The sequence below is a fragment of the Ctenopharyngodon idella genome, chromosome 16, assembly GCF_019924925.1.
Source record: "Ctenopharyngodon idella isolate HZGC_01 chromosome 16, HZGC01, whole genome shotgun sequence".
Taxonomy (NCBI): Eukaryota; Metazoa; Chordata; class Actinopteri; order Cypriniformes; family Xenocyprididae; genus Ctenopharyngodon; species Ctenopharyngodon idella.
Window position 1 is genome coordinate 17,817,501 of NC_067235.1, and position 11,773 is coordinate 17,829,273.

The following is an 11,773-nucleotide window of genomic DNA, read 5'->3' on the forward strand; positions in this document are numbered from 1 at the left end:
GCCAGCACAGGACATTTTACAAATCCAGACCAGATGATGTTCTACGGCCCCTGTCCGAAATAAAGAGTAGCCTATCCATGTCACACAGTACAGTTAGGATGATATTACTTAACCCGTGATATAAGATTTTGACCATATTACCTATCCAAATTATTCATCCCAGTATTAATGTCAGTAGGCTACACTTCTTGTATTTCGGGCACACCACAAGGTGTCACTGTGGCCTCAACACTTCTCTCTCACCTACTCTGAGCTCAACGGCTATGTCTGAGGTAAACCACGCCCTCATTACCCTACAGACAAAGAAATGTAAAAATACATAAATGTAAAAATAAAGAAATGTAGAAATAAAGAAATGTAGAAATGAACAAATATGGAAATAAATAAATAAATATATGTGGAAATAAATAAAAATCGAAATGAATAAATGTATAAATAAATAAAATAAATGTATAAATAAAAGAAAAAATAAATATATACATAAATAAGGAAATAAATGTGTAAATATTTATTTTTGTTTTTTTGCTTTTCTATGTTTATTTATTTATATACTTATTTATTTATGCTTTTTTTACATTTCTTTGTATATTTATTTATGTATTTATTTATTTTTAATTTTGGCAGACTTGGGATTCCATACGGCAGTAGTGGCATTCCTGATTTAACACTCACTCACAGCATTCGCTGTGGTCTTACGGCTGTCAGATCAGAAACGAAAGCTGCTGATCTCCGTATGTTTTTCCGTTGTGCGTTCATATGTAAATTGCATAAGCTTATTTTGTCCATTAGATCGAAAGATCTGAGAAAAACCCATACATTTACCTGCCCATAGGCCCTCCCCTTGAAGAAATCAGGACAGAAGTGGTCGAAAGTGGACAAAAGAGACAGATTAAAACACCAGGTGTAAACAGTACGTGTCTCCCTGTTCTACTTGTGATCCGATCGACCAAAACGCATCCTAATACTAGGTGTAAACAGGGCCACTGTTATTTTAGCACTGGCTTACCATTGTCAAACTTCTGTGCAGTTTTGGGGTCAAAATTGAGGTATTTGAGAAGATCTGGTGTCCAGTTCTTTTCATCACGTTCGCTATAGCGGCCTTTCCACCTGAGATGGCTCCAAGGGTTCTTCAGCTGGAGGAAGCGTTTACCCTGTGAGAACAAGGATTAGATGATGATGTTTTTGCAGTTATGAGACCCCTCTAAGCAGAAGATATTTAACATAGACCAGGGGTTATGTGTGTCACCTTGTATTCCCTGATGTCTAGGACAGCGTAAGCATGTGTGGGAACTAAACCCCACTTCTCCCCCTCTTCTTCAGTCATGACCCCTGTCGCTGTGGTGATGAGAACATCTCCTCTGTGAAACCTGCCAGAATAGATCAAGATTGTTTTTGTTAACTAAAACTATTAAAAATGTTTGTTTTTCTTTTTGGTGAAAGAAATAAGGCTGAAATGCACAAGCTAAAAAAATAAAAATATATTAGATCAAAAACTTAAAAAAAAAAAAAAAAAAAAAGAAAGAGAAGAAAAATGTTGCATTGGCAACTAACTGAAATAAAATCAAATTATTAAAACTAAAACAAATAAAAATAAAGCTAGAAAATTATAATAGATTATAGAAAATTTAAAATTTTATATATATATATATATATATATATATATATATATAAATCATTTATATTTAAAATGTAATCAATATATTTTAAAATAGTTATATTTTATATTTTGAAGATCATTTAAAATATTAATATATACTATATTAATATATAAATAATATGAATAACCCTGCACTATCTAAACTATTTATGCACAGAATCAAGACAAGCAAGTGGAATAAGGCCAGCAAAGTACTAAAGTAGCTACGTACTACAGAATCTAAAGGAGCATGTGACCTTACAGTGGTCAGACATCAATACACACCGGTGGACTGTGTGTACTGTGAATGTGTGCTTACCTCTGGAAAAGCATGCGGAAAGTGTCATCTTTGTTAAAGGACTGATTGTCTGAGTGCATAGCAATACGCTCTGGGATCCAGCCAGTGAGAGCGTGCAAATCGATATTCTACAAATGAAACACACACAAAAAACGTGTCACCCAGTTTTTTTGGTGTTGCCTAAATTCACTTGTAGCATGTAAAATGATTAATTTTAGTGTAAATAATTGTTGTTAGTGTTTAATTGTACAAAACAGTATACACCACCATTCAAAAGTTTGAGGTCAGTATGATTTGTTTTTTTGACAGAAATAAATACTTTTAATCAGCAAGGATGCATTACACTAATCAAAATAGACAGTAAAGACATTTGTAATAACACAAAAGATTTCTATTTCAAATAAATGATGTTTTTTGAACATTTACCAGAGAATCCTGAAAAAAAATGTGTCAGGGATTTCCACAAATATATTAAGCAGCACAACTGTTTTCAATACTGACAATAATAAGAGCACCAAGTAACGTATGCTGAAAATTCAGCTTTGCTATAACATGAATAAATTACTTTTTAAAATCTATGAAAATAGAATATAGTTATTTTAAGTTAATATTTCACAATTTTACTGTTTTTACTGCATTTTTAATCAAATAAATGTAGCCCTAGAGCAATAGAGACTTAGGGATGACAGAACATTTTTATTTAGTGCAGCATTTGAGTCAGAAGTGCCACTCACAGAATTGGAACCTGGGAAATCATATCCTCCCATGACCTTCATGTAGGCCTTCTCAATGAGCGACACCCAAAGTTCGTTGCGATTACTGGAATAGGAGCAAAGCAGCTCGCCGTTGCGGTCCACGGGTAGGAAATCATCAATGATCACCTGATAGAGAAACACATACCTGAACTATAACAATACAATCTCAAAAACCTGTTTATCTTCAAACAATGATGAAGGCAACAGATAAAAGGCAAGTTATTGGAGGAGGCGAGGCTCAGAGAGGTTGAGTACCTTTCTCGGGACACCATTAATGTGCAGCTTCACCATGTACTTCCCACAGGGGTTATACTCTGGCTCTCCCTTCCTGTTCTGTGGGTAGATGATGCTACATACAAACACAAATACACATTTTTATATAATTGTGGGAACCTCCCATTGAATCCTATACGTCTTGTTATAATTAATTAAAATTACAGGAAATTAGAGGTGCTTGTTCAGGAATTTTTTACATTTCAACCTGATGACACCTGACATTCACGAGCTTGATTCAGCCCATGAGCCATACAAAAAGCAGCCTGATAATCCAAGGGTGAGTCAAACTATTAGGGTAAACACAGCTGTACCTTGTGATCAACTTTTTGCTGTAGCGTCTCTCATATGCTGCACTGATGGCCAATGAGGCAACAAAGGAACAGTCTGACACAACCGTCTGCAAACGTGAGCAAATAAAACAACATTACATAACCTAAAAGTTACATGAGCAAACAACAGAGCTTTTTGAATGGCACAACTGCTTTAAACACTAGGCTATTACTATCACTGGTTTGGGAGTGGTTTTAATGAGAAGCAGACTTAGTCAATGATGCATAAAGTGAGACCTGCTTGATGCTGAAGCTGGACACAGTGAAGATCATGGTGGGGTTATTGCAGATGTCATCTGGACGAACCCAGCGTGAGAATATGGCTTTTTGCTTCGGCGACAGAGCCAGTTTCCCACATTTGTCCCTAAGTGTAAATGCAATCATGTCACTGAGGTCTTTTGACTATGCCACATTTCACTCAGTGTTATAGGACTACTGCTCTTAAAAACACTAAGACTCAAAAGTTTGGATCAGTAAGATTTTTTTTAAAAGAAGTATCTTATGTTCACCAAGGCTGCATTTATTTGATTTAAAAAATAATAATAATAAATAAATAAAAAGAGTAATTTTGTTAAATGTTATTACAAACTGTTATATTTCAATATATTTAAAATATAATTTATTTCTGTGATGCAAAGCTGAATTTTCAGCATCATTACTTCAGTCTTCAGTGTCACATGTTCCCTCAGAAATCATTCATATATGTTGTTTTGGTGCTCAAGAAACATTTATTATTATAATTATTATTATTATTATTATCAATGTTGAAAATAGTTATAGTGATAATCTTATTATCTTTGTGGAAACTGTGATACATTTTTTACAGCATTCTTTATTGAATTGAAGATTCAAAAGAATAGCATTTATTTGAGATCTTCTGTAACATTATAAATGTCTTTACTGTCACTTTTGATCAATTTAATGTGTCCTTTCTGAATAAAAGTATTCATTTCTTTAAAAAAAAAAAAAAAAAAAATTCTTACTGACCCCAAATTTTTGAATGGTAGTGTAAGTGCGAAAATTAGATACAGCTGTTGCAGGGTAAAAAAAAAAACATTGTGTATGTGAGTGAAGCAGCTGCACTTTTATAAATTACAATCAAAGAATATAAATACTCACGAGAACGGAACAGGAAAAGCAAAACGTTCCCTCAGGTCAACACTCATGAATGGAACATATTCAATTCCATTTATCTTGGAAGTCTTTCTATAAAACGCACACAAAAAAAAGAAACAATGAAGAACTGATTATAATTTCAAACATGTCAACAAATTTATTTTTCTATATGAACTGTTGAAATAATTCTAAAAAAAACAAAGTGGCTAATATCAAAAAGCCAATAATAATTGTTCTTATTTCTTATATCTAACGTTATGACTGATAACCAATAAACTAAAACCAATGTTAATATTTCTATACTATTTTGTCCAAATAAAATAAAAATGAGTCATTAAAAACACTACAACATAATAAATGTACAGCATGAAAAAAACATATTCATTTAAAAGTGTAATTACTTTTGTAGCACTTCTGTAAGATTAACCTTAATGAATGTTAGATGCCAGGTAAAGGTGATTAAAATGTAAACAGGAAATGAGCATGCACAATTAAATATCTGACATCATGTTTGCTCTGAGCCTACCTGAGCACCTCGATCTCCTCCGCTGTGTAACGCTGACCCTGCGGCTCACTGGACTGCACTGCTCGAACCGGCTGAGGTTTGTCGTGGAGGGAGAAGTCTTGGCCTAGCGGGAAGAACTGCCTCACCTGAGCAGGGCCTTTCGATGCAAAGGAGGCAGGCTTGTCCTGGTTTGCTGGTTTACTAAGAGAGTCTTTCAGTCCCTCTGCCCTGGATGTGGACAAAGAGAAGAAAACAAAGGATTATAGACAAAATGTGCATCATACTGACTGTACATCATTCTGTTTTCAAATGTGTGAGTCTTTCTATGGTAAACAGTGAAGCACCTGTCCAGAGCCTGCCGAGCAAGCTGCTTCAGTTTCCCCTGTAGTGCTTGATCTGACGTCTCATTGGACTGTGTGGGAGAGAGAAAGAGTTCAAAGATTACAGGGCTGCGGCTCCGTTTCTAATTACCAGAGGAGCCCATATAAGTGTCAGTCAGAGATATGAAACCAGAGCAACCAACTTAACACCACCACCTGTTGCAAAGACTGACTACTATTAGAACTGCTGCTAGTTTCAGTCAACACTGTATAGATGCAATTTTTATACTACTGTTCAAAAGTTTGGACTCTGTATGATTTTTTTAATGTTTTTGAAAGAAGCCTCTTATGCTCACCAAGGCTGCATTTATTTGATACAGCAAAACAGTAATGCTACTAATACTATATTGTTAAAATTTAAAACAACTGTTTTGTATTTTAACATATTTTAAAATGTAATTTATTCCTGTGATGGCAAAGCTGAATTTTCAGCAGCAATTAACTTACTCTTCATTGTCACATGATTCTTCAGAAATCATTCTAATATGCTGTTTTGATACTCAAGAAACCATTTTTATTATTATCAATGTTAAAAATAGTTGGGGTTTTTTTTCAAATATTTTTGAAATTGTGATACATTTTTTCAGGATTTCTTAATGAATAGAAAGTTCAAAAGAGCATTTATTTGAAATAAACATCTTTTGTAACATAAATGTCTTTACTGTCATTTTTTAAAATCAAATTAATGTGTCCTTACTGTCTTTGTTCTTTAGCTTCTTTAAATGTAAAACTTTTGAACACTAATGTAAGCCTTTTCCCCTTATGTGACGACTCACCGCTTGAATGCACAACTCCACAGCCTGAGTGTAGAGCTCAATGGCCTCATCTGCATTTTCTTTCTCATCCTCTTCAAAAGCCTGTGTCACCAGAAAGTACGCCCTCTCCAGATCCAACTGGTGCTTACTCTTCAGAGGGTCACTGCTCTGTGCTTGAACTGTTCATAGAGATTCAGTCAGTTAACTGAGGGGTTTTAACAGAGATTACAGGAATAGTTCAGCCAAAAATCAGTGCCTTTATTTACTTAAACTCATGTTGTTACAAACCCATGTGACTTCCTTTCTGTACAGGAATACTAAAGAAGAATTTTGAAGAACTGTACTAGTCTTTTTGTTTTCAAAGCAATTACAACGAATAGATACTTACGCTTGCAAGCTTCAAAAACTATTTAAAAACACAATAAAAGTGATCCATAAGACATGTGCAATATATTCAAAACCTTCTGAAGTCATACCGTAACTTTGTGCGAGGGGAAAAAAAAAAAAAAAAAAAAAAAAAAAAAGTAATTTAGGTCACTATTCTCTAAAAATTTCCATGTGAACAAATTCAGATCAGTGGTTCTCAAGCTTTTAGATTTGAAAGCCCTCCATTCAAATATTCAAAAACCCTTCATATTGGCTGAGATATTCTTAAATTTTAAAATATAAGATTTCTGAAGACTTGGAATACAGCGCATATGTTGTTAAGGTCACTTTCACGACACTTTTATGGTGATTTTACATCCATTTTGAAGACTGAAAGCTTCAGTGCCCATTCATCATTCATAGACTGGAAAACAGCAACCGGTACAGTTCCTCAAAATTTATCCTTTTTTGTTCCACTGAAGAAAGTCATAGTTTTGGGACAACCTAAAGGAAAGTAATTAATGACAGAACATTAATGTAGACTACTCAAACATTATGTTGTTCTCAAATTACATAACACAACAGAACAAGGAAGAGATTTACATTTAGCTGTGAATAAAAAAACACTGACAGCATTCATTTGTGATTCCCAACTGCTGCATTAGTCACACCACTTTCAAATGAGGTATGACCTATGTAAGCTTTCTAAAGGTTGGGCCGTGGAAAATATGAGAATAATTTCTTCCTTCTGAAATAGAGAGGAGGAGGTTTCACTTTTTGTTGACCACAGACAAAATTCAGCCCTAGAGAAACAATTTAAAAGGTGTAAATCTTGATACTGAATATCAATAGATGAAAATAGCATTTTGATAAAGTCATATTGGTATTAGTTCATGTAAACTAACCGGCACTGAGTAGAGTCTGTACTCTGTCCAGGTACTCGTTCACCTTGTCTTGAATGTTCTCTAGTTTGGATCCAGCCATTCCTGCATAGATGAGAGCCTGGGCAGCCTCCTAATCAAAACCCAAAATACAATATATGATCAAATAGGAGTATTATCCAAATGTACATCCAGCTCAAAGTGAAAATTGTTTAATGACAGCTTTTATTGCCATAGCGTGGAATATGCTGACATTTCCATTAAATAATAGAGCCTTTTCCGTCAGGTTAAGGCAAATATTACATTAAATCAGCTATCAATGTCAAAAAGGAGAGAGTGTAGCTTACCTTATAATAGAAAACAGCTTCATTGTATTTCCCCTGCTGATCATGCAGTACAGCTGATTTTGCAAATTTAACAGCATCGAGCTCAAGAACTGTACAATCCATGATTGACGTTTAAAGACGTTTAACGGGGTAACGTTATATGGTAAATCATTTTAACCTGTTCTTCATTATAGGCAGCTGTTCCTCCGAGAATTTGCGTTTCTTTCTTGAGTTGTTCCCGTTACGTGAACTTCCCGACCTCTAACTCCGAAATAAAATGAGGCAAGACTGAAAAATATTGATTTCAATGAGCTTTCAAACTTAGTTACTCTAAATAAGGTGTGAACATACAACGCTTTAACTTGCTGTCGTGACAGCAAAACAAATGCTCAAACCCGCAGTACTTCCGGATGGGATGGGCGTGTCCTGCTGTTGTCACGACACGTCATTCGTTTTCAGAGCGTCCGACTCATTTCCGCGAATCGGTTCCTTCAAATAGATCATTACAAAGAACCGGTTCTTATTTAATTCATTACTGACATCCTGACATCCTCTACTACTATTACATGTTCTAGTCTAAAACGTAACTTCTATTAAAGTCACATGCACTTATCTACAATTAGTGGCCACATCATGTTTATTTTTTGTTGTTGTTTTTTTCAATGGTAGGCCTAAACATAAATTTGTTGAAAGAGAAAGTCATTTTGAAACTAAATATAATTAATATTTATAATAAACAATACAAAAAATCAAGTTAGCACTGAAAATAAAAACGTTTTAGTTATCCTCGGTTCACTCCGAAATAGTGCACTTATCGTTTCTTTGCTTCTGACGTAAAGGACATGTTTGACAGAAAATTGTTGTTTCAATGAGTTGTTTGTTAATTTGAGAAGAACTACAGTCCGATTTGTGAACAAAACGCTGAGTGAACAAATATCGTTCTAACTGCTTTTGTAAAGCAAATCCACTGAAAAGATCCGATCAAAAGAACGATTCTTTTTCGAATCGGACATCGTCGTGATTCGCGTAGCAGAGTGTGGGAAAATCCACCAGTCTCGCTCAGAAATGAGTAAAATGTGCTGGAATTATTCTCGTACTTCTTAAAACTTTCCCCTGTTGACTGGAAATTTTACGCTCATGTTGTAGCTGTTGAAAAATAACTGTACACAAGCATGCACGTGCAAATCATTAGATGCCCCATAAAAATTGATAAAACCTAAATCTGTGTTTATTTCCCAGATGATGCTTAGAGCTTAAAACAATATAACATAAGGACGTAAATGTTTTTGAACATAGGCTACAACAACACATGCCATGATTTATAGTAGCGTGTAGCACACTCTACCCATATATTATATTTAAGTTTACAAAATAGTATTAGGTTGTAATATATTGTAATATAACTCTCCAAATAAGTAGTCTGCAATGAAGTACTAGACCCAGTTTACACCTAATTTTACTGTGTTCACCAGTGAGCATGTCTCTTCATACGCACATACGCAAACTAATCTGATGCTGTGTACTTTTAACTGAAGCTTTTGATATCAAGGTGCTGTTGGCCATAAAACATTGTTTAATTGGTAGTAGACTTGTAAACCCTGACCCCTAGTGTTACAAAAATGTTAATCAAGTCTGTCTGGACTTTGTTATCCAGTTGTTGATACTCCCCCATATGGCTTTCATGATTTTATGAGAAGGAAAACAAGGAAAATACATTGCTTGACTTTATTGCTTAGGACAAAAAAACAACAACTATTAACATATCCAAAATACTTTGCCAGATAACACTAACACGTAAAATTATTATCTATTGATTTTTGAATATTGCTAATTGTCCGTTGTTTTTTTTTCTTATTTATTTTATTTATTTATTTATTTTATTTTTTTGCAGGGCATGGTATAACATAGCCAGCAGATGGACTCACTTACAGGGTGGTGCAACTGGTGCGACCGCACTGGGCCCTGCACTTTAGGGGGCCCCATGGCGAACACAAACAGACCAAGGGAGAAAGCAGACGACAGACCGACCGAGGGGCGCCCTACTTCCTCTAACTCACACTGGACTCCATGCTTGGGACGGCCCTGCTTACTTAGTCTTTAATCACCCGATGTCTATTTCAGATAAGACATTGGTTGACCATTACAGCTGTACATTGAAGTCTATAGTGCATTAAATGCAGATAGTAAAAAGTGTCTGTCCTAAGACTGTAAACATGTCACTGAGAAAAAAAGGGTTTGTATACATTTTCCCACTGACTTAAAGAGACATAACAATGATTTGACATGTTGTAAATATGTCAAAACATTCAGCTTTTTTTTCTCTCTCTCTCTCTCTTTCCTCTCTTGCCTTCAGAGCAAAACTACAAAAAAGCAAACAAAAAAGTTGCTTGCTTTATGTAAAAATTTAATTGAATTGCTTTTCACAATTCTATTGTGCATTTGGCAAAAATATGCTGTTTTGTTCTCTGCATCCTAATTAAAAATGACCACAAAACAAAAAGCTATATTTAACTGTGTGAGAAACATCAAACGGAATTTGTTTGCATCATATAAATCACGGCTTGCTGGTTAGGCATGAAAATCACTTTGGCAACCCACTGTGTGACTTTCTCAGTAAAAACAGAAAGATAGCAAAGAGTGACTGAGAGGGAGGATTATCTCCAGTCAGTGACTCCCCTAATCCAGAATAGTTTATAACACCATATGGTTGACATCTTGGATCATTTCTGTTAACATGCATTCTCTGGGTGGCCTTCGAGTGTCTTAGAAATATACATCATACATTTAACAAGAGTGAAAATCAGTTCAATTATAAAGAGTGGACCCCTGAAGAGGCCTAATGAAAGAAATTTAAAAAATAAAAAAAAAATCCTGAAAGAAATTAATACTTTTATTTAGCAAGGATGCATTAAATTGATGAAAAGTGACAGTAACATATTTTCCATTGTTGTAAAAAAATTATTTCAAATAAATGCTTTGTTTAAAACTTTTTATTCATAATCCTGAAAAAAATAACTGTTTCCACAAAAATTTAAAGCAGCACAACTGTTTTCATCATTGATAATAAGAAATTCTGAGCACCAAATCAGCATATTACCTTGATTTTTGAAGGATCATGTGACACAGAAGACATGGCTGCTTAAAATTGAGCAGGAATTCACATGAATAAATTACATTTTAACTTACATTTTTGGCCTTATGCCTCTTTCATTTGTACTATTTATACTTTTTCTGTTGTCCTTTTTTTGCCAGATTGTAAATCTGTTCTGTGATCTGCCCAAGTTAACCTTTTTGTTCCAAAACTAGTTATCTGACCCTGTTTTTGGAATTATGACTCCTTTCTGGATTGATGGTCTGTTTTGGTGCTTATATTGTGGTTATAACCCAATTATTTGTATAAAGCAATGAAACTTTAAAAACAACAACAACAACAACAAAAAGGGTCCGTGTAACGCTTCACAATTCAGTTTTCAGACCATACAATGCAAATGCAAAAATGAAAAATTGAAACCTGACGTTCATTTTTCATGTTTTTCGTGTACTTCTTTAATAGATACTTATGCTAAATTATGACTTTAGAAACAATCATTTGAATAAACAATATCTAACCGATTTTCTATTTTTCCATTTTTTGTCTTGTAATTCGCGCCGTGGGCTGTACCATTAGCACGGGGGTGTGGCCGCAGACTACTATCATTTCATTGATGTAACTGCTTTATTTACACTATATGCACGCTGAGGAGTGCTATCTAAGTGCTATCATTTTTATTATTAATATAGTAGCCTAACTGTGCTATTTATTGACTTATTTCGATAGGGTTGGGCGTACCCAAATGATTAATGCGCGAATCCAACATTCGATAATGAACCGAAATAAATCGTAGTGGTCTTGACTTCCAGCACGAGTAGCTATATGAAATATAGGCTACTACAAACGAGAGCTAAAAACTGAATTGTGAAGCATTACATGGACCACTGCCATGTTGAAACACGTTGTTTTTATTACAAGCCTGTTCATTCTCTTTTGATAGAGTTCTGTGTCAAGATTGCAGACCACAGAAAACAGCCCTCTGAAGACTGTGAGAAATACAAAAAGAAATCATGAAAAAATGTTTTATGTCACAATTCTGACTCACTAAACTGTTAGAGA

At 34.6% G+C, this 11,773-nt stretch overlaps 1 protein-coding gene across 2 annotated transcripts in view; it reads right to left on the bottom strand.

Annotated features, from left to right (window-relative positions):
* The window catches only part of capn7 (calpain 7), a 15,020-nt gene extending 6,975 nt beyond the window's left edge, over positions 1–8,045 (bottom strand). Inside the window, exons 1-14 of one of the 2 annotated variants that reach the window (XM_051865853.1) lie at positions 7,645–7,685; positions 7,322–7,430; positions 7,048–7,219; positions 6,072–6,229; positions 5,260–5,327; positions 4,937–5,143; positions 4,414–4,500; positions 3,532–3,658; positions 3,277–3,362; positions 2,945–3,038; positions 2,669–2,815; positions 1,956–2,062; positions 1,247–1,367; positions 1,007–1,151 (exon numbers count right to left, since the gene is read on the bottom strand). In XM_051865853.1, the coding sequence (XP_051721813.1) occupies positions 1,007–1,151; positions 1,247–1,367; positions 1,956–2,062; positions 2,669–2,815; positions 2,945–3,038; positions 3,277–3,362; positions 3,532–3,658; positions 4,414–4,500; positions 4,937–5,143; positions 5,260–5,327; positions 6,072–6,229; positions 7,048–7,078 (1,378 nt within the window). In that variant the 5' untranslated portion in view covers positions 7,079–7,219; positions 7,322–7,430; positions 7,645–7,685. Of the gene's footprint in view, positions 1–1,006; positions 1,152–1,246; positions 1,368–1,955; positions 2,063–2,668; positions 2,816–2,944; positions 3,039–3,276; positions 3,363–3,531; positions 3,659–4,413; positions 4,501–4,936; positions 5,144–5,259; positions 5,328–6,071; positions 6,230–7,047; positions 7,220–7,321; positions 7,431–7,644 lie in introns of both variants that reach the window. The other variant, XM_051865852.1, reaches the window with a different exon arrangement.
* Between the last annotated feature and the right edge of the window lie 3,728 nt (positions 8,046–11,773).